The following is a 21,954-nucleotide window of genomic DNA, read 5'->3' as shown; positions in this document are numbered from 1 at the left end:
CCTCCATCAAATACCATAAACTCCTGGTATTTGACTAGTAGCCATCATTTACTATTTGCAGGTAAATAGTAAATGATGGCTACAATTAGTAAATAGTAAATGATGGATACAATTTGCAAATACTCAATGCATAAAAGGAGTGGATTTATTTTTAAGGACACATTCTGTCTTTTCGGTACTGGGAGATTCTATCAGTTTTGTAAATCCACGCCTCTTTTTAACATTGGAGCAATCTAGCTCTGCTATGAACATTTCAAACAATTGGTATTATACGACAGCAACCCGGGGAGCCAAAGAGAGTTTCTTAATTCACAGTATTCCTGGGGCAAACTTGCAAATTTATGCAAATATTTTTTTAAAATTGGGTCACCTCTGAGAGCTGCTCTCCCAAACGGAATCTGCTAACATAAACTAACTGCTTGTCTTGGCTGATTGTGATGCCAGTGAACCATATTACCATAGCAACAAGTGGATTCCAGTTTCTCTGATTTTACAATAAATATCACAATGTTAGGTCAGAAGTTAAGATTAATGGCTCTTAATATCCTGGCTAATATTTATCCCTCAACCAATATCACTAAAAAAACAGATTACCTGCTCATTATCACATTGCTGTTTGTGGGATCTTGCTGTGCGCAAATTGGCTGCCAGGTTTCCTACATTACAACAGTGACCACACTTCAAAAAAAAAGTACTTCATTGGCTGTAAAGCGCTTTGGGATGTCCCTGAGGTAGTGCGAGGTGCTCTATAAATATAAGTCTCTCATTTTTCTTTTAACATGAGTGCATTGCCAGAGATGGGAGCCCCGGGATTTGGTGGCTGCGACACAATTGAGGTGCAGGGTTCCCACCGGAACAACCTCGGGGGTGATTTGCCTTCACAGTGGCAAACGTAAACGACCTCCCGGCCAGTATTTTTCTGGTTTTCATTTTGCTGGCTGTTATGAACCTTCCCCGACGCCGGGCTTTGTCCAAAGCACACAGTGACAGGTGCTGCTGTTTCCCAGTTGCATGATCGGTGCTCTCAAAGTCACCCGTCAGTACAAGTAACAGGGATATTTGAAAGAAAGAAAGAACTTGCATTTCTATAGCGGCTTTCATGACCTCAGGACGTCCCAAAGTGCTTTACAGCCAATGAAGTACTTCTGAAGTGTAGTCACAGTTGTAATGTAGGAAACACAGCAGCCAATTTGCACACAGTAAGATCCCACAAACAGCAATATGATCATGACCAGATAATCTGTTTTAGTGATGTTGGTTGAGGGATAAATGTTAGCCAGGACACCAGGGAGAAGTCCCCTGCTCTTTTTTGAAATAGTGCCATGGGATCTTTTACGTCCACCTGAGAGGGCAGATAGGGCCTCGGTTTAACATTTCATCCAAAAGACGGCACCTCCGACACTGCAGCATACCCTCAGCGCTGCACTGGAGTATCAGCCTAGATTTTTGTGCTCAAGTCTCTGGATTGGGAATATGGACCCACAACTTTCTGACATAGAGGCGAGAGCACGACCCACTGGGCCATGGCTGATAACCAGCTTTAGAATTGGACAGCCAGGGACACCCTCAACAGAACAAACTGCAGCCAAATAATCGACTGTAATGTAGAATGAAAATCTACCTATGAAAAATAATGATGCTCAGATTCTAAGAGTCCAGTATTGCATTTTAAAAGTCAAAGTGAAGAGAGAGAAGTGATAATGCTCTAGGCCTGGGTGTGTTTAGCATGCACTTTAGATGTGATATTGTATTTGGTAAATGTACTAGTGCTACCTAGTGGGAGAGCATCCCATAACAACCTTTATTTTTATTTGGATACTCGTGATCCTCTCTACAGTGTCTGGATATGAGAACATGTCCATTCACTTGGACATCAAGCACTTGGTTTGGGGCTGTGGAGACAACCTGAAATCATGCCCGAAGGTGGTGGATCTCAAGAGGGTTCACTTCAATTAATTGTGTTTTTCTTGGTAGGTTATTTGCCAATTTCCACTCTTCCATTTCTATGTCAGCAGCCCAGCGGGTGACTGTCTCTGTGAGGAACTTGCATAGCCACCCTTTGGCGCTACCCTTCAGTGACACTGCGGGAATGGGAGTGGACCTCACTATGTGTAGTATCAGAAAGGATAGGCAGGCCATTCACCACAGGGAGGGAGGGGAATCGGGAGGAACAAGTATTGCCCTTTGATCAGGAGATGGAGTGTGTGTGGTTGAAGAACGTAAAAATATTTTTTGTGTTTTAGTAAGCTGCACTTTTTCTTTTTGTTAAAATAGGCATAACCAGAAATAACACATAACACAACACAGCCTGTCAATTGACAAAACATATAATTTGCCTTTAGAGAATCTGCATGGAAAGCACAGCAGGTGCTGATGAACAAAGTGTTTCATCCGGTTCAGACCATCTCCTCATGTCACCAGCTCTGTAATTTAAGGCTGCATTACTCAATTCTCCATGCCCAGGCTCCAGACTCGTCCATTATAGCAAGAAAAACACTTAAGTTCAAAAAGGGCATTCCAAAAATAGCCATTGCATTTCACTTTTTCTCCCATTTACAATCCAGTACTGTGATTAAACTGCCTAAAAATGTCACTCATGGAACAAGCTGAATTCATTCAGATATTAGGTTTGTCTTTTTTTTTATTCGTTCATTGGATGTGGGCGTGCTGGCGAGGCCGGCATTTATTGCCCATCACTAATTGCCCTCGAGAAGATGGCGGTGAGCCGCCTTCTTGAACCGCTGCAGTCCGTGTGGTGAAGGTTCTCCCACAGTGGTGTTGGAAGGGAGTTCCAGGATTTTGACCCAGCGACGATGAAGGAACGGCGACATATTTCCAAGTCGGGATGGTGTGTGACTTGGAGGGGAACGTGCAGGTGCTGTTGTTCCCATGTGCCTGCTGTTCTTGTCCTTCTAGGTGGTAGAGGCCGCGGGTTTGGGAGGTGCTGTCGAAGAAGCCTTGGCGAGTTGCTGCAGTGCATCCTGTGGATGGTACACACTGCAGCCACTGTGCGCCGGTGGTGAAGGGAGTGAATGTTTAGGGTGGTGGATGGGGTGCCAATCAAGCGGGCTGCTTTGTCCTGGATGGTGTTGAGCTTTTTGAGTGTTGTTGGAGCTGCACTCATCCAGGCAAGTGGAGAGTATTCCATCACACTCCTGACTTGTGCCTTGTAGATGGTGGAAAGGCTTTGGGGAGTCAGGAGGTGAGTGACTCGCTGCAGAATACCCAGCCTTTGACCTGCTCTTGTAGCCACAGTATTTATGTGGCTGGTCAGTTAAGTTTCTGGTCAATGGTGACCCCCAGGATGTTGATGGGGGATTCGGCGATGGTAATGCCATTGAATGTCAAGGGGAGGTGGTTAGACTCTCTCTTGTTGGAGATGGTCATTGCCTGGCACTTGTCTGGCGCAAATGTTACTTGCCACTTGTGAGTCCAAGCCTGGATGTTGTCCAGGTCTTGCTGCATGCGGGCTCAGGCTGCTTCATTATTTGAGGGGTTGTGAATGGAACTGAACACTGTGCAATCATCAGCGAACATCCCCATTTCTGACCTTATGATGGAGGGAAGGTCATTGATGAAGCAGGTTGGGCCTAGGACACTGCCCTGAGGAACTCCTGCAACATTGCCCTGGGGCTGTGATGATTGGCCTCCAACAACCACTACCATCTTCCTTTGTGCTAGGTATGACTCCAGCCACTGGAGAGTTTTCCCCCTGATTCCAATTGACTTCAATTTTACTAGAGCTCCTTGGTGCCACACTCGGTCAAATGCTGCCTTGATGTCAAGGGCAGTCACTCTCACCTCACCTCTGGAATTCAGCTCTTTTGTCCATGTTTGGACCAAGGCTGTAATGAGGTCTGGAGCCGAGTGGTCCTGGCGGAACCCAAACTGAGCATCGGTGAGCAGGTTATTGGTGAGTAAGTGCCGCTTGATAGCACTGTCGATGACACCTTCCATCACTTTGCTGATGATTGAGAGTAGACTGATGGGGCGGTAACTGGCCGGATTGGATTTGTCCTGCTTTTTGTGGACAGGACATACCTGGGCAATTTTCCACATTGTCGGGAAGATGCCAGTGTTGTAGCTGTACTGGAACAGCTTGGCTAGAGGCGCAGCTCGTTCTGGAGCACAAATCTTCAGCACTACAGCTGGGATGTTGTCGGGACCCATAGCTTTTGCTGTATCCAGTGCACTCAGCCGTTTCTTAATATCACGTGGAGTGAATTGAATTGGCTGAAGACTGGCTTCTGTGATGGTGGGGATTCCGGGAGGAGGCTGGGATGGATCATCCACTTGGCACTTCTGGCTGAAGATGGTTGCAAACGCTTCAGCCTTGTCTTTTGCACTCACGTGCTGGACTCCGCCTCGTTGAGGATGGGGATGTTTGCAGAGCCTCCTCCTCCCGTTAGTTGTTTAATTGTCCACCACCATTCACGACTGGATGTGGCAGGACTGCAGAGCTTTGATCTGATCTGTTGGTTGTGGAATCGCTTAGCTCTGTCTATAGCATGTTGCTTCCACTGTTTAGCATGTATGTAGTCCTGAGTTGTAGCTTCACCAGGTTGGCACCTCATTTTTAGGTACGCCTGGTGCTGCTCTTCTACACTCCTCATTGAACCAGGGTTGATCCCCTGGCTTGTTGGTAATGGTAGAGGCCTATATGATGCTGTGACCAGTTTTTCTTTCCATAACGTTCAGCTATTGGTTGAGTTTTAAAGTGGAATATTACTGTGGTGGTGGGAGTCAGGAGTTAGAGAGGAACTTTCAATGAAGAACATTCCCCCCCATCCCCGCATTCGTTTGCCTCTTTTAACTGTTAAAGAGACAACTCAGCAGATTTTGTCTTGTTGCACTTGGGTATAAAGGATTGGCCAACAACTGTATGAAGAAGCTCGGGGAGGAGGATGACCTGTAAAGGAGCCTATCCAATTTTCTGCCTATTAAGTTAAATGAACATATAGGTAGATATTTAAAACATACATGTATGGCAGGAGGTTCGATAGCCAGAGGACACAGATTTAAGATAATTGGCAACAGAACCAGGTGGGAGATGAGGAGAAATGTTTTTACCAGCGAGTTGTTATTATCTGGAATGCACTGCCTGAAAAGGTGGTGGAAGCAAATTCAATAGTAACTTTCAAAAGGGAGTTGTATATATAGTTGAAAAAGAAACATTTGCAGGGCATTGGGGAAAGAGCAGGGGAGTTTATATTTTCATAAGGCTTTTGATAAGAGGTTAGTGTGCAAAATTAAAGCACATGGGATTGGCGGGTATATACTGGCATGGATTGAGAATTGGTTGACAGACAGGAAACAGAGAGTAGGAATAAACGGGTCTTTTTCCGGGTGGCAGGCAGTGACTAGTGGGGTACCGCAGGGATCAGTGCTTGGGCCCCAGCTATTCACAATATATATATCAATGATTTGGATAAGGGAACTAAATGTAACATTTCCAAGTTTGCAGACGACACAAAGCTGGGGTGGAATGTGAGCTGTGAGGAGGATGCAAAGAGGCTCCAATATGATTTAGACAAGTTGGGTGAGTGGGCAAGAACATGGCAGATGCAGTATAATGTGGATAAATGTGAGGTTATCCACTTTGGTTGTAAAAACAGAAAGGCAGATTATTATCTGAATGGTGATAGATTGGGAAAAGGGGAGGTGCAACGAGACCTGGGTGTCCTTGTACACCAGTCGCTGAAAGCGAGCATTCAGGTGCAGCAAACAGTTAGGAAAGCAAATGGTATTTTGGCGTTCATTGCAAGAGGATTTGAGTACAGGAGCAGGGATGTCTTACTGCAGTTATACAGGGCCTTGGTGAGACCACATCTGGAGTATTGTGTGTAGTTTTGGTCTCCTTATCTGAGGAAGGACGTCCTTGCCATGGAGGGAGTGCAATGAAGGTTTATCAGACTGATTCCTGAGCTGGCAGGACTGATGTATGAGGAGAAATTGGGTTGACTAGGCCTATATTCACTAGAGTTTAGAAGAATGAGAGGTGATCTCATCGAAACATATAAAATTCTAACAGGACTAGACAGATTAGACGCAGGAAGGATGTTCCCGATGGCTGGGGAGTCCAGAACCAGGGGTCACAGTCTCAGGATACAGGGTATGCCATTTAGAACCGAGATGAGGAGAAATTTCTTCACTCAGAGGGTGGTGAACCTGTGGAATTCTCTACCACAGAAGGCTGTGGAGGCCAAGTCATTAGATGTATTCAAGAAGGAGATAGATATATTTCTTAATGTTAAAGGGATCAAGGGATATGGGGACAAAGTGGGAACAGGCTACAGAGTTAGACAATCAGCCAAGATCATTTTGAATGGCGGAGCAGGCCCGAAGGGCTGAATGGCCTACTCTTACTCCTATTTTCTATGTTTCTATGTTTCTATGAGTGGGACCAAAAACCATAACTTGCTCTGAGCATCACAATCTGTGCATTATAAGTGTTTTATTAATAGAAAAACAAAACCTGTTACATTATGCACTCTTCTCCTTGTTTGATTAGTTTGACTGTGTCTCAGCTGTTTATTAGTCCTCTAGTTGGAGTGTTCTGTGTTCAGTTATCCAGGCCACCTGACAATTTTTTTTTCCGTTCCTGGAATAATGAGGAAAAATGACACACAGGAACTTCCAGTCTTTAATTGTGATGTTCCTCCCTTCCACATTAGATCATTCTCATTTAAGTAATGAAGCTGACCTCCTGGAAAGTGTGTGTATTGTCTTATAACTCTTAGCGCAAAGTGTGAGGTGACAATCCCCACGTCATAAACTAAGGATCATGTCATTGTTCTGAGCAGCACAATAGAAACCAGCTGAGACATACCAATAGTAATTGGATAGAAAAAGAGCAACTAATGCAAGGAAAGTACTGAAGTTAAATCATTCTTTTAAAAAGGGCAAGAATATTGTTTTCTTTATTTAATTTTTTGTTGAATGTCAGTTGGAACAATCAATATCAATTCTTCCATTGCACAATACTAATAGCCAATGATCAGAAGGTCAGAGGCGAACAATCCATCCCAAGAGGATGGTCACTTGCTCTTTAGCTTGGAGTAGGTTACAAGACCTTACTTGTCTATCACAGTCCTGATTTATGGATTATAGCAGCTCCAACAGCTGATGGTACTTGAGGAAGCTCTATGATGCTGATACTTCTGTAAGAGGTTAAATAAAAGCCTTCACTATTACCAAGCAATGATATTAAATGAGATCACATTGATGTTTGGAAGTCTGAATAAATTGCCTCACACTTTCAAACCCAGAATCTCCCAGGAAGGATGCAATTAGGCCCCAGGTCTGTGGAAGTTGTGTACCATTGCGTTATGGGCTCTTTTGTTATTAGGGAAATCATATGAAATGAGCTCTGTATAACATTACCTCATACCACATGTTAGAACAGGTCACTTAGTGTAGAAAGGATCAAGGAAGTCCTGCTGAAGATGGACTATAAGCTCCCATTAGAATCTTACAGCACAGGAGGAGACCACTCGGCCCATCGTGCCTGTGCTGGCTCTTTGAGAGAATGATCCAATTAGTCCCACTTCCCCGCTCTTTCCCCTTAGCCCTGCAAATTTATCCTTTTCAAGTATGTATCCAATTCCCTTTTGGAAGTTACTATTGAACCTGCTGCATTAAAAAAAATGTTTCCTCATCTCCGCTCTGGTTCTTCTGGCTGACTATCTTAACTCTGTGTCCTCTGGTTACCGGCCCTCCTGCCAGTGGAAACGGTTTCTTGTTCTTGTTGCTTTCAGCTCCATACCCGGACAATGTTGCAATTGCTGGAAATTTGGGTCTTTTGCGGAAATAAGGATACAACAATGCGACATTTTAGGTTATTCTGGAGACATTTTGTTCAGAACTACATGCACACTTCTTCTTAAAAGAGTTGGTTTTGCCATTTTGGAGAAATCTGAACTTCTGCAATAACTTGTTTTCAAAACAGATTTCAGAGCAGTGACCACAAAAGCCTAGGGACTGAAGGGCAGGTGGGATGAGAAGCTAGGTGGCCTATCAAGCTTGCCCGTTCCACAGACGATGTACAGTGTACCTTATTGTGGGCTCTATACCAAGCATTTCATTTTCAAAAAGATAGAAAGCATTCAAGTCTTCACCAGGGAATGGTGCGAGGAGAGGAAAAATAAATCTAGATTGCAAAAATAGGGGGCACAAATTTTAAAATTCTTTGGAAAAATAGTTTTCTTCCCATGCCAGAAATCTTGCTACAAAGTTCTTAGACTACAGCAAACAGTCTATTTACTCATAAACTGCAGCAAACAGTCTATTTACTCATAAACTGCAGCAAACAGTCTATTTACTCATAAACTGCAGCAAACAGTCTATTTACTCATAAACTACAGCAAACAGTCTATTTACTCATCAACTACAGCAAACAGTCCATTTACTCATAAACTGCAGCAAACAGTCTATTTACTCATAAACTACAGCAAACAGTCTATTTACTCAAACTACAGCAAACAGTCTATTTACTCATAAACTGCAGCAAACAGTCTATTTACTCATAAACTACAGCAAACAGTCTATTTACTTATAAACTACAGCAAACAGTCTATTTACTCAAACTGCAGCAAACAGTCTATTTACTCATAAACTGCAGCAAACAGTCCATCTACTCATAAACTGCAGCAAACAGTCCATCTACTCATAAACTGCAGCAAACAGTCTATTTACTCATAAACTGCAGCAAACAGTCTATTTACTCATAAACGACAGCAAACAGTCTATTTAATCATAAACTACAGCAAACAGTCTATTTACTCATAAACTACAGCAAACAGTCTATTTACTCATAAACTGCAGCAAACAGTCTATCTACTCATAAACTGCAGCAAACAGTCTATTTACTCATAAACTACAGCAAACAGTCTATCTACTCATAAACTACAGCAAACAGTCTATTTACTCATAAACTACAGCAAACAGTCTATTGACTCATAAACTGCAGCAAACAGTCTATTTACTCATAAACTACAGCAAACAGTCTATCTACTCATAAACTACAGCAAACAGTCTATTTACTCATAAACTACAGCAAACAGTCTATTTACTCATAAACTGCAGCAAACAGTCTATTTACTCATAAACTGCAGCAAACAGTCTATTTACTCATAAACTGCAGCAAACAGTCCATCTACTCATAAACTGCAACAAACAGTCTATTTACTCATAAACTGCAGCAAACAGTCTATTTACTCAAACTGCAGCAAACAGTCTATTTACTCATAAACTGCAGCAGTCTATTTACTCATAAACTGCAGCAAACAGTCCATCTACTCATAAACTGCAGCAAACAGTCTATTTACTCATAAACTACAGCAAACAGTCTATTTACTCATAAACTGCAGCAAACAGTCCATCTACTCATAAACTGCAGCAAACAGTCTATTTACTCATAAACTACAGCAAACAGTCTATTTACTCATAAACTGCAGCAAACAGTCTATCTACTCATAAACTGCAGCAAACAGTCTATCTACTCATAAACTACAGCAAACAGTCTGTTTACTCATAAACTGCAGCAAACAGTCTATTTACTCATAAACTACAGCAAACAGTCTATTTACTCATAAACTGCAGCAAATGGAGTCTATTTGTTCATAAACTACAGCAAACAGTCTATTTACTCATAAACTGCAGCAAACAGGGTCTCCGAACTCATGATCAAAACTACAGCAAACAGAGACTCCCAAGAACAGCAGGATTATTTCTCCAGCAAAATGCAGTGAGAAGAGGATAGTTACATAATACAAATCAATCCCAGTCCACTTACAGCAGTGATTGACAGGGCAATTACCCAATCATCTCCCTTCTGGCCGGGTCTTGCAGTATGCAGCCTTTAATAAATGTACTTTCTCATTTGACCTATTGGGGCTGCACAGCGTTCCCTGATTGGGGCTGGATGAGCAGAGGTGTGAATGTGTGTGTGTGTGTGTGTTGTGGGGGGGAGGGCAGGACATTTGTTCCTGGGCTTCTCCCAATGCTGCTTTTGAGCCAATTGCTAAGAATTGGACAAAATAACATATTTGCTGATTTGTTTTTTCGTTCTTTCCTTTTTCCCTGCTGGCAACGACCAGGTCGCTGCTCAGCCACTCTCGCTGAGGTCTGGGGACTGCTCATGTGGGGAGGGAGGCAGAAGGGGATGGAAAGGAATTGCAGGTGTGAACCCGCTCCTGACTCCTCGACCGTACCAAGGGTTGGAATCAACACCTTTTGCGTCGCTGCTTCACTCGGTCACTTAAATTGTGACAATTGACTAACATAAAAAGTGATTCATCAAACTAAATAAAAGAGATAGTTGGATTTGAAGAAAGTAGGGTATATCACAAAGGTAGATGCCAATGCATCGATTTGCCAGCAATTTAATTTCTGTCGAACCCTACACCAAGAGATAATTGTTCAGAAGTGACTTGTCACTGTAATGGCATCAATGAATTGGGTACCTCCACGTAATTTAGATGATCTTTGACCAGATGTCTGTGAAAAGATTCTTTGCACAGCTGAAATGGTTCATGGAGAAAGTTAATTATAAATTACACATACAAACCCTTTAGTTTTATCTGTGGAACTCTCCCAAGTGTTTGCTGATAAGATTTCGGGAAATAAATGATGAGTCTCAAAATGATTAGTGTGCAATGTTTTGCATTTAGCCAATTACTGTTAAGAGAATAACCCGGAATTCACAAGACGATATTCAAATTTCCTGTTGTAAAAATTTCCTCAGCACTTTTTCATTTTCCAAAATTGTAATCTGTTTCACATGGTCACCATTTTGTTCCTGTTCCCCTCTCTGCCTGATCTGAAGCCATTGATTTCAGCTGGATCACAGCTCCATGGGTGCTGGCAGCTCTCTGGGACTTTTGCCCATGTGGGCAATCTTCATTTTGAAGCCTAGGCACTTGAGTGTCAGCAGGCTGTTCAACTGTAGGGAGCATCACAGCCAAGCTGAACTCTTGTCTTTGCTTGACAAACATACACATTCAGTTTCCAGCAAGGGGTGGGAGTTGGGGGGGGCCAATGGACAGAGTCTCCGAACTCCTGACCGAAACCCTGAATGTTTCCCCCCATCCCTCATGCTCTTTATCTCAGCCAAACCAGCAATTGTACACAAAGCACTTTGCCTTAGTGCCCCCGGAAAAGGGAGAAAAAAAATATCAGCCAGGATTCTCGCTCTTGATCACAATCCAATGACGTCTGCTGGAAAGTGCTGGATGGGGATCACAATCAGACTCAGCTGCCATGCCCCCCATGATTGTATAGCTTGTTGATGCTGTCAGACATGGAGAACGGCGGCTTGGGTGAGATAGTGGAGGGCTACTGGCGTCAGTGGAAACACACCCCAAGAGGAATCAATGCCTTCTGGAGGAGGGGGAAGAAAATTGAGGGTTGGGGGAAGAACCTAGAAATTCCCTTTAACAAGATCTTCGCAGCAGCACAAGAACTCAGGAAACCAGTTGTCACATATGAGTGACCCTTGACCCACCACGAATGAAGGCTGAAATGTTGACTTCATTGATCCAGCTGCAATGCAAAAGCAGGGTTCATAGAATCTTACAACACCGAAGGGGGCCGTTTCGGCCCATCGTGCCTATGCTGGCTCATTGAAAGAGCTATCCAATTAGCCCCACTCCCCTGCTTTTTCCCTATAGCCCTGCAAATTGTTCCTTTAGGGAAGATATGATAGAATATGATAGAATTCTTCATTAAGTTTGAAAGTGATGTAGTTCAATCTGAAACTGGGGTCTTGAATCTAAAGAAAGGAAACTACAAAGGTCTGAGGCGCAAGTTGGCTGTGGTTGATTGGGGAACTACATTAAAAGGTCTGACGGTAGACAGGCAATAGCTAGGTTTTAAAGAATTAATACATCATTTGCAACAAATATATATTCCTTTAGGGCACAAAAACCCAAAAGGAAAAGTGGTTCAACTGTGGCTAACAAGAGAAATGAAAGATAGTATTAAATCAAAGAAAGAGGCATATAAAGTTGCCAGAAAAAGCAGTAAGCCTGAGGATTGGGAGCATTTTAGAATTCAGCAAAGGAGGACCAAGAGATTGATAAAGAAAAGGAAAATAGAATATGAGAGTAAACTAGCGAGAAACATAAAAACGGACTGTAGAAGCTTCTATAGGTATGTAAAAAGGAAAAGACTGGCTAAGGCAAATGTGGGTCCCTTACAGACAGAGACAGGAAAATTTATAATGGGGAATAAGGAAATGGCAGAGAAATTAAACAAATACTTTGTGTCTGTCTTCACGGAAGAAGACACAAAAAACCTCCCAGAAATACTAGAGAACCAAGGGTCTGGCGAGAATGAGGAACTGAAAGAAATTAGTATTAGTAAAAAAATTAATGGGACTGAAAGTCAATAAATCCCAAGGACCTGATGATCTCTGCGCTCCTCCAGTTCAGGCTTTTTGCGCATCCCCGATTTTCAGCACTCCACCATTAGCATCCGTGCTATCAGCTGCTTAGGCCTCAAGCTCTGGAATTCCCTCCCTAAACCTCTCTGCTTCTCTACCTCTCTCTCCTCCTTTAAGACGCTCCTTAAAACTTACCTCTCACCTGTCCTTATGTGGTTCTGTGTGAAATTTTGTTTGATAACACTATGTTAGCCTTTATTGTAAGGGGGCTGGAGTATATGAGTAAGGAGGTCTTGCTGCAATTATATAGGGCTCTGGTGAGACCACACCTGGAGTATTGTGCACAGTTTTGGTCTCCTTACCTAAGGAAGGATATAGTTGCCCTAGAGGCGGTGCAACACAGATTCACTAGACTGATTCCTGGAAGGAGAGGGTTGTCCTGTGAGGAGACATTGAGCAGAATGGGCCTATATTCTCTGGAGATTAGAAGAATGAGAGGTGATCTCATTGAAACGTATAAAATTCATAGAGGACTTGACAGGGAAGATGCTGAGAGGCTGTTTCCCCTGGCTGGAGAGTCTAGAACCAGGGGACATAGTCTCAAGATAAGGGGTCGGTTATTTAGGATGGAGATGAGGAAAAATTTCTTCACTCAGAGGGTTGTGAATCTTTGGAATTCTCTACCCCTGAGGGCTGTGGATGCTCAGTCGTTGAGTATATTCAAGACTGAGATTGATAGATTTTTGGAGACTAAGGGAATCAAAGGATATGGTGATAGGGCGGGAAAGTGGAGTTGAGGTTGAAGATCAGCCATGATCTTATTGAATGGCGGAGCAGGCTCAAGGGGCCGTATGGCTCCTATTTCTTATGCTCTTATGAGCGGTTATTCCTATCAGGAAAGATTGAACAGGCTGGGGCTTTTTTCTCTCGAAAAGAGAAGATTGAAGGATGACCTGAAAGAGGTCTTTAAGATTATGAAAGGGTTTGATAGGGTAAACGTAGAGAAGATGTTTCCACTTGCAGGGGAGACCAGAACTAGGAGTCATAAATATAAAATAGTCACTAATAAATCCAATAGGGAATTCAGGAGAAACCTCTTTACCAGAGAGTGGTTAGAATGTGGAACTCGCTACCACAAAGAGTAGTTGAGGTGGCTAGCCTCGATGCATTTAAGGGGAAGCTAGATAAACACATGAGGGAGAAATAAATAGAAGGATATGCTGATAAGGTTAGATGAAGCAGGGAGGGAGGAGGCTTGTGTGGAGCATAAACACCAGCAAAGACCAGTTGGGATGAATGGCCTGTTTCTGTGCTGTACATTTGATGTAATTCTATGTAATGTAATGAAGCATCTTGGGACATTTTACTGGATTAAAGGCGCTATATAAATGCAAGTTGTTATTGAGAAGGAGGAAAAAGTTTGCTGGAAAGTCGAGGTAACTCTCCTCATCAATTTTACTCACATTTCTTGTGAGCCCCACCAACCACAACATGAACCTAAGTTGCAAACTCACGTCCTTCCTGAGATGTGCCCTTCCAAACGTCACAACTCATTCGTTGGAAGGAGTAGAATCAAACTGGGAGGGGGGTTCAGTGGCCTTTCTTATACTCTATCGTTCTCACTTTGACAGAATGGATATATCATTTGATATTTTCCCCCTCTTTTTCTAAAGTGCTGACTCATGTTGGCCAGTAAGTGACGAGTCCTCCAGCTTCCTGTCCCAATGTGGAAGTAGCTGGACTTTGCTTGGTGCCTTCCCTGGACTGCAGAGTCCAGATTTGTAATTCTGCATGTACAAAGCATGGGTATTAACCCCTATCCTAACAGTTAGAGGTACAATATGTAGGAGAACCAATGAACTCCGTTCAAATGCTTGAATGTATACGTCAACATCATATCTATAGTTTCCTCTGTTTGCTCATTTTGGTGGAAATATAGACATGAGTATAAATATATAATAACCACATATTATGTTTTATAAGAAAAACAAAGAGATTTTGTTCCCCAAAAGCTGTGCGCTGTACCCAGTCCTTAAGTGGGGGGGGGGGGGGGCAGACAACTTGCTCCCAGGCCATTGCCAATGGCCCTCTCACTCCTGGCCAATGGAGAGGACTCCTCTACTTCTTCTTCCTTCCTCCATTTGGCACCTCCCAGTACAGACGTGGCAATGATTGGGAATTCACCACGTGGAGAAACTGTGGCAACTCCTTGATATTCTCCCCCACTCTACAGCTGAACCCATTGCCCTTTGCCAGTGCCTATTACCAGTGCTCATCGCCAGTGCATATTTCCAGTGCCCATTGCCAGTGCATATTGCCAGTGCATATTGCCACTGCCCATTGCATATTGCCAGTGCAAAGCATTACTGCGCAAATGGCAGATTTCCTCTGCTTGCTGCTTGTAGCAAAATCACAAAAATGCGGTGAAGAACACACCGGATTTCACTACAATTAGTCAATTAGCTCGTTTTTCCAGCGGAGTGGCCTGAATTTTTTTTCTTTTCCGTTTATGGAATTAAAGAAGTTTATCTTGGCCGATTACCACAATAATTCTGAGCAATGCCATAGATAAGCTATATTTTAGCTGTTAAGATGTCTTTGAAGGGCATTGAACCTTGTTTTGAGTTAAGCTCCATTGTTGATACAGCGGGTGAAATGTTCTTTTAATTCAGAGATCATCATTTTACCTGCACTAATTACCAAACTGAATCATACAGCATTTGCTGGAATTATAGTAATTAAAGGCTGTAACCATATCACGGAGGTGTGTATTCCTGAGACGTAGACCAGGGAAACGAACTCAATTATTAAGGTAGGTTATTGGAGGGTAATAGATTGCTGGATTGTATCGCAAGATATTAACTCAAGCACAGCAGTTTCCGATAATGTTATAAATTGTAAATGTTTTACATTCTATTTTCTGTTGTTTAGGTTAAATTAATGTTTATTCTCTAATTCATTATCTGGTATTGCACAAAGCACAGTGATGCGGGCAAGAGAGAAACAGAAATGTGAGTGGGAAAGGAGCCGAAGGCGCACAGCATCAGATCCCTAGTGCTCCAGACCAGCCTGTTTATTTTCCTCACACTAGATCACCAGGGAAGCCGATTACATTTAAACGACCTCCGCGGACTTGTGCTCTCCTGTGCGGAGGGTGTACCCCAACGTGCCATTCGCTTGCCTTTTCAGTTGCTTCTCCACATTGTGTAACGTTGAAAATTCTGAGTCTGCCTTTGTCGCCACGTCCCTTTCTGAATCTCCCCCCAGCCCCGCACTCACACTGATCCATTCATCACGTCCTTATTCCGCACATTTCACAGCCAACCTTCAACATTTCTGCATTTAGCTTCCCATTGGCCCGCCCGTTTGCTTAACTGATCTAAGTCCTCCTTGCAAATCTTAAACTGCATTCTCTCTATTACTACAAATCGATACTTGCAGACTCCCAGCAATTATAGGCTGAACAAAAGCTTCAACCAGAAAGAATTCCCCCATTCCATAGCAGTTAATTAAATATTGATTATTTGATACAAACATAACTTGCTGATGATTTATATCAATCCATCCGTTTGCCCTTTCATTATTGCCTACTTGAACCTACATCACTTTTCTTATATGGTGGTGATGTTGGCCCTGGCTCAATGGGTAGCACACTCATCTCTGAGTCAGAAGGTTCAGGTTCAAGTCCAGAGATTTGAGCACAGAATCTAGGCTGGCACTCCAGTGCGGTACTGAGGGAGTGCTGCACTGTCGGAGGTGTCGTCTTTCGGATGAGATGTTAAACCCAGGCCCTGTCTGCCCTCTCAGGTGGACGGAAAAGATCCCACAGCATTATTTCCAACAAGAGTAGGAAAGTTCTGGCCAATATTTTATTCTTCAACCAAACATCACTAAAAAGAATTATTTGATCATTATCACATTGCAGTTTGTGGGATCTTGCTGTGCGCAAATTGATGGCCATGTTTCTTCCATTACAACAGTGACTATATTACCAGGGAGGCGGGTTGGCAGCGGGGGGTCGACTGGGCGAGTGGGTAACCCGCCCAGTGAAATCAGTGGGTTCCCCACGCAATCGCAAGTAAATTGAAGCCACTTACCTTGGCTTCCGGGTTTCCCGTTGGAAACTTGCGCAGTGGGTGGACTGCGCACCCGCATCACAGGCTGTCAGCTGGAGGAGCCCTATTTAAAGGGGAAGTCCTCCAATGCTGCTCCTGCAGCAAACAACCAAAAATACAGCATGGAGCAGCCCAGGGGAAAGGCTGCTCCCAGGTTTAATGATGCCTCACTCCAGGTCTTACTGGATGGGGTGAGGAGGAGGAGAGAGATCTTCTACCTGGCGGACGGGAGGAAATGGCCTGCCTCTGCCACCAAGCTCGAGGTGACAGAGGAGGTCAGCAGCACCAGCGACATATCCTGCACCTGCATACAGTGCAGGAAGCGCTTCAATGACCTAACTAGGTCAGCCACAGTGAGCACACTTATTCTCCTACACTCCGTCTTCCACATCACCGCCCCCACCCCACAACTCCTTCTGCACTGCCATCACTCCTCACACCCACTCAAACCTCATCCTCAACTTACTTGCACTTACTCACCTCCCCAGTACTCATCCCACCATTACCACTCAACCCAATCCTCATACAATCTCATGGCTCTGATCATTCTCACCCTCTGATGCATCTCTTTCACAGTCACCCTCACCCAACCTGCCACTACCTCTGCTGCAGCCACAGGGGATGCATCACATATGAGTAGTAGGAAGCGTAAGGCAAAGGTTTCGTGAGCACAAAGGGGATGCACAAGGGCGTTTGACGGTTTGTCATGTTTTTTATTTATATTTGATTTTGGTTCAACTCACATTAAATATTATATTGTCACCACTACTGCCACGTCTTGGCCATTCTTGACTGGCTTGTGTAATAAGTCCCTTTCATGAGGTTCTCCATGAACACCCACACTTGATGCCACCCATTGGGTCACCCTACAGTGGGTGTATGTGTAGTTACACGACTATCTTGTGCAGGTGCCTGTGGCGCAGCACTGTGTTGTGGAGCTCCACGTGGCGGAGGTGGACGGCGTGCCTGGCGAGGCTGGTGATGTTGCTCGTCCTCGGATGAAGTGATGAATGCAGCCATGGCACCCCCCATCTCGACGGTGTGAGTTTCAGGGGGTCCGCAAAGTAAGTAAATGTGTTTGCACAGCAGAGTTTAGGGTATAAATTAATAATTTTGAGTGGAAAGACAAAGGTATTGCAGCCAAAACTTTGTCTGAAGTGACAGAGTGCCCTGCTGCAATAAATGAGATATTCCCCCCAACTGTCAAAAAATCCTTTGCATCTCCCACTGGCTGCTGACTGAAACACGTCTGCTCCAACAGGGAGTGTTCCCCACAGCACGGGAAACGCATTGAGGATCCTTCAAAATTGCACCCCTGCCAAAATCTCCTGTCAATGAGGTCTGTCAAGTACCTCAACTAGGTAAGTAAGTATTTAAATTGTCATCCCGCCGGCTTTAATTGCCGGTGGGAGTCCCGCATCCGGGAGCTGCGTGCGCACCCGAACGCATCACTGGGGAACCCGGAAATGGGCGGGTTAGAGCCGGGCTCTGGACCCACTCCGGGATTCCCCGATTTTACGAGACCCCCGCCCCCAATGCATCCGCTCGGCCAACCTAAAATCGACCCCTATATTTCAAAAGTACTTAATTGGCTGTAAAGCGCTTTGCAACGCCGTGAGATCATGAAAGGCGCTTTCGGTATGTCAGCACTCAGCCCCGGTGAATGTGGGACCCACCTGCGGTTCAGACCAGCCACACTGCCAGAGAAATCAGCCCACTTATAAAGAATACCAATCAGGTCCCAGAATTAAAGGGGCCTAGTGGGACCGCCAACAACTGCGTCACCAGCTGACCAGCGTCACATTTCCTGATCCTTCCCGTCTCTGGCGCGCGCCCACCAAGTGATATTTAAATTAGGTGACCTCACCTTGACCCCAGATACTTCGGCAGGGTCACGAGTGGAGGTCATTAGTGGGCGCTTCCCATCATTCCCATCAGTGGACGGTCCCATGGATTTTCAGGGCCATGTTCTTTTTAAAAAATAAATAAGATGACCAACAAAAAACATGTTTGATAACAATGTACTATGATGACATTTCAAAAAATATTCCTTTTTACAACGCTTTACATGACATTTGCGTAATCAGCAAAATCTGTGCCAAGAATTGTTGGCTGCTGGGGCAAGCTGGCCCCCAGCTCACTGTGTGCGACTTTGCAAGGTCAGGTTATTCGAATAATGTAGGAAACTCGGCAGCCAACATGCGCACAGCAAGATCCCACAAACTGCAATGAAATAAATGACCAGCATTGCCTTGTCCTGAGTCAGCAGCTAGCCCAATGGGGAAGGGCAGACAATCCAGTACAGGTCAAATTTAAAGGGATGTGCCCACTTAAAGATGAATGGCTGCATATGGGGCAAATACTGTTTCAGCTGTTTTAAAAGGTTCAAAATGGATTTGCAATATTTGTCAGCCTGCAGCACGACTGTGGGGAGGGGGGGGGGGCGGTTGGAAGGAAAAAATGTGGCAGGCAAAATGAAGTCACAGGAAATGCATTGTAGAGGCACAAAATGGAGTTGAGTGGACCAGTGACAGGGTGGTGCATCTATCTGTCCGATACCTGGAAAAGTGGAGTTACTGTCTGGAATAAGTGCAAGGATGGTTGTCCTGTTTGGCACTTCAGGGCACCCTTTCTGGAGACCAGCAGTGCATCTTGTCACCAGATGTTGGTTTGACTCGATGATCTGTATAGTACATGGCTACCATCTCCAGCACCAGTACAGCCTCACATAATTGGGGCTAATATGTTCCGTTTTTTGTTTTTCAACCTTTCCTTTGATCTCTTCTCCTCTCCTTTTCATCCTGTTTGTACCTCTTTTCTCTCTAGATTGAACCTCTGATAATGGAGATGCAGGATCCAAGTACTGGAATTAAAACACAAACACAGAGACTGATGATTACCACCATCCCTCATGCTATGACAGGTAAGAGGGGTGATATTCTTTCCTGGTGCCACAGATAGGGCAGGAAGGGTTGATTTACTTTATGCTAGCTGCAGTGACGCTGGCTAATGTTCTAGAAATTGTTTCCTAAAATTGATTAAAAAATCTTACTAGCAATCCATCCCTACACCATTAAACCAGTACCTGGACTTACTGGTAATGGTATAGATTACTGGTACATCCATTCCTAAACCATTACACATGGACCAGACTTACAGGTGGTTTTTTTTGAATGAATGAACTGGTATTTATATATCGCTTTCATGACTTCATCACATCCCAAAGTGCTTTACAGCCAATGAAGTGCTTTTGAATTGTAGTCACTGTTGAAATGTAGGAAACACGGCACCAATTTGCGCACAGCAAGATCCCACAAACAGCAGTAAGATAACTGACCGGATAATTTGTTTTTGCTGATGTTGGTTGAGGGATAAGCACTGGCCAGGACACCGGAGAGAACTCCCCTGCTCTTCTTTGAATAGTGCCAAAGGATTTGCTACGTCCACCTCAGAGGGCAGAAGTGGCCTCGGTTTAACATTTCATCCGAAAGACAGCCTTCATTGACCAAAAACCTGTGAGGGGACCTAAATCCTCAACATATTTTGGATCCAAAAAAATGCCAGCATTTCACAGGCAGCCAGCAGCCCTTTACTAGCTTCTGGTATCTGGTGTTCTGCCCCTTGACCCCTCCCTCCAACCTGTGGCTCTACCAGATTCTCGTGTGGTATGCACCATGAGTGCTTGTCAAATATTTCAAAGAGCAGATCTCACTGAGAGGTTAGCACATTTGGACACCGGCACAGCCAGTGCCTGATGAGCGACAGTCGCTGTGTCACTTCATTATGGCCTCACCCTTGCTGAATCCATTCATGTAAAAAAGGAGGTGCTGATTGACATTGACCTGGTCTTGCTCTTCCACTACTGGAACCCAATGTGTAGTAAACTGAGAGACACAAGAAAGAAAGACTTGCATTTATATAGTGCCTTTCACGACCTCAGTATGTCTCAAAGCACCTTACAGCCAATTTGCGCACAGCAAGGTCCCACAAACAGCAATGTGATAATCTGTTTCTCGGTGTTGGTTGAGGGATAAATATTGGCCAGGACGCAGGGAAGAACTCCCCTGTGAAATAGTGCCAGGTTATCTTTTACATCCACCTGAGAGGGCAGACACCTCAGTTTAAAGTTTCATCTGAAAGCACTCCCTCAGTACTGCACTGGAGAACCAGCCTAGATTTTGTGCTCAAGCCTTTGGAGTGGGACTTGAACCCACAATCTTCTGACTCAGAGCTGAGGGTGCTACCCACTGAGCCACAGGGAAAGGTTAAGAGAATTTTCTTTTAATGGAGAATGGCTAAGATATGGAATGCTGGATCAGAAACAGTGGGGGAAGCAGAATCCATAATAGCTTTTAAAAGCGAAGTGGATAAATATTTGAAAAAGTAAAATTTAAAAGAGTACGGGGAAAGGGCAGGGAAATGGGACTAAGTGGATGGCTCCTCCAGAGATCCGGCATAGGTACCATATGGCCTGTTTCTGTGCTGTAAAATTCTATCATTGAATGTCAAAATTGTTGCACACGCTCTGAATTGAAAATGATGGAAAAACACAGGCCAGTCAGCTTCTGAGAAAACAAATGGGCACGTTTTCTTTTTGGGGTAGACCTTTCATGAGATCTAGTCCCCACCTGAAACGTTAATCTGTCTTTTGCCGTTCGGATGCTGACTCACTAGTTGTGTATTTCTACCGTTTTCCATTTTCGATTCCCATTTCCGGCTTTCACAGTATCTCCTCTCATCTCTGATCGAGTGATGGCGTCCACTTGCATCATCTCAGTCTTGATAACGCTGTCAGTCCTTGAAACACACTCCACGCTCTTCCATTTGCAGGATTTGAATTGAAGTGCCATGCTACCTGTACAGTTTGATCCACAGTGATATCGGGGGTTTATTGCAGTGTGATAGAGGGGAAACAGTCCCCCTAAATATACACGACCAAAGTTAACAGTGTACCTTTGTTGTAAAGTCCAGTCCTATCTTAATTTATTATTCGTGAGTGAAGTACTCTGCTGTTGATGTGTTGCAGCCAATAGTTCCCTGCTGATCTTCCCCACGCGTCCATGTAATATGATGCCACTTGTCCTTTCTACTTAGGAGATAAAAACTAAATAAGCTAAAGAGTAATGTCAATGATTCACCCTTACATTAGCTCAGTCTGTTGCTAGGTTACCTGGTATAATAGTAAGAGGATTACATAACCTAAACACTGACGCCACATGCAACTGAAGATCTAACTGATTTTGAAATTTCCTTTGTGATTTTAGTAATAGACCTCCGACTGGGTCAGAAAAAAAAGTCCGCCAATTTTAGCCTCTGCTCTCCTGAAGGGAGGTGCTCCTTGCTGGGGCTGTGGTTCCTCCAGCATTGGCATCCCTCCGCTACCTCATCCAAGTGGCTCATCTTCATGTGTGAGCATAAACAGTAACCTCCTCCAGCCCTACAATCCTCCGAGATCTC

General features: G+C 44.1%; 1 protein-coding gene across 1 annotated transcript in view; it reads left to right on the top strand.

Moving 5' to 3' along the window:
• rgs9b (regulator of G protein signaling 9b) overlaps nucleotides 1-21,954 on the top strand; it is an 85,652-nt gene that overhangs the window by 9,489 nt on the left and 54,209 nt on the right. The window contains exon 2 of the mRNA XM_068004482.1: nucleotides 19,324-19,420. Within this exon, the coding sequence (XP_067860583.1) occupies nucleotides 19,324-19,420 (97 nt within the window). The remainder of the gene's footprint in view (nucleotides 1-19,323; nucleotides 19,421-21,954) is intronic.

The sequence above is a fragment of the Heptranchias perlo genome, chromosome 23 (genome assembly GCF_035084215.1).
Source record: "Heptranchias perlo isolate sHepPer1 chromosome 23, sHepPer1.hap1, whole genome shotgun sequence".
Classification (NCBI taxonomy): Eukaryota; Metazoa; Chordata; class Chondrichthyes; order Hexanchiformes; family Hexanchidae; genus Heptranchias; species Heptranchias perlo.
This window is presented reverse-complemented; position numbering and strand designations above follow the sequence as displayed.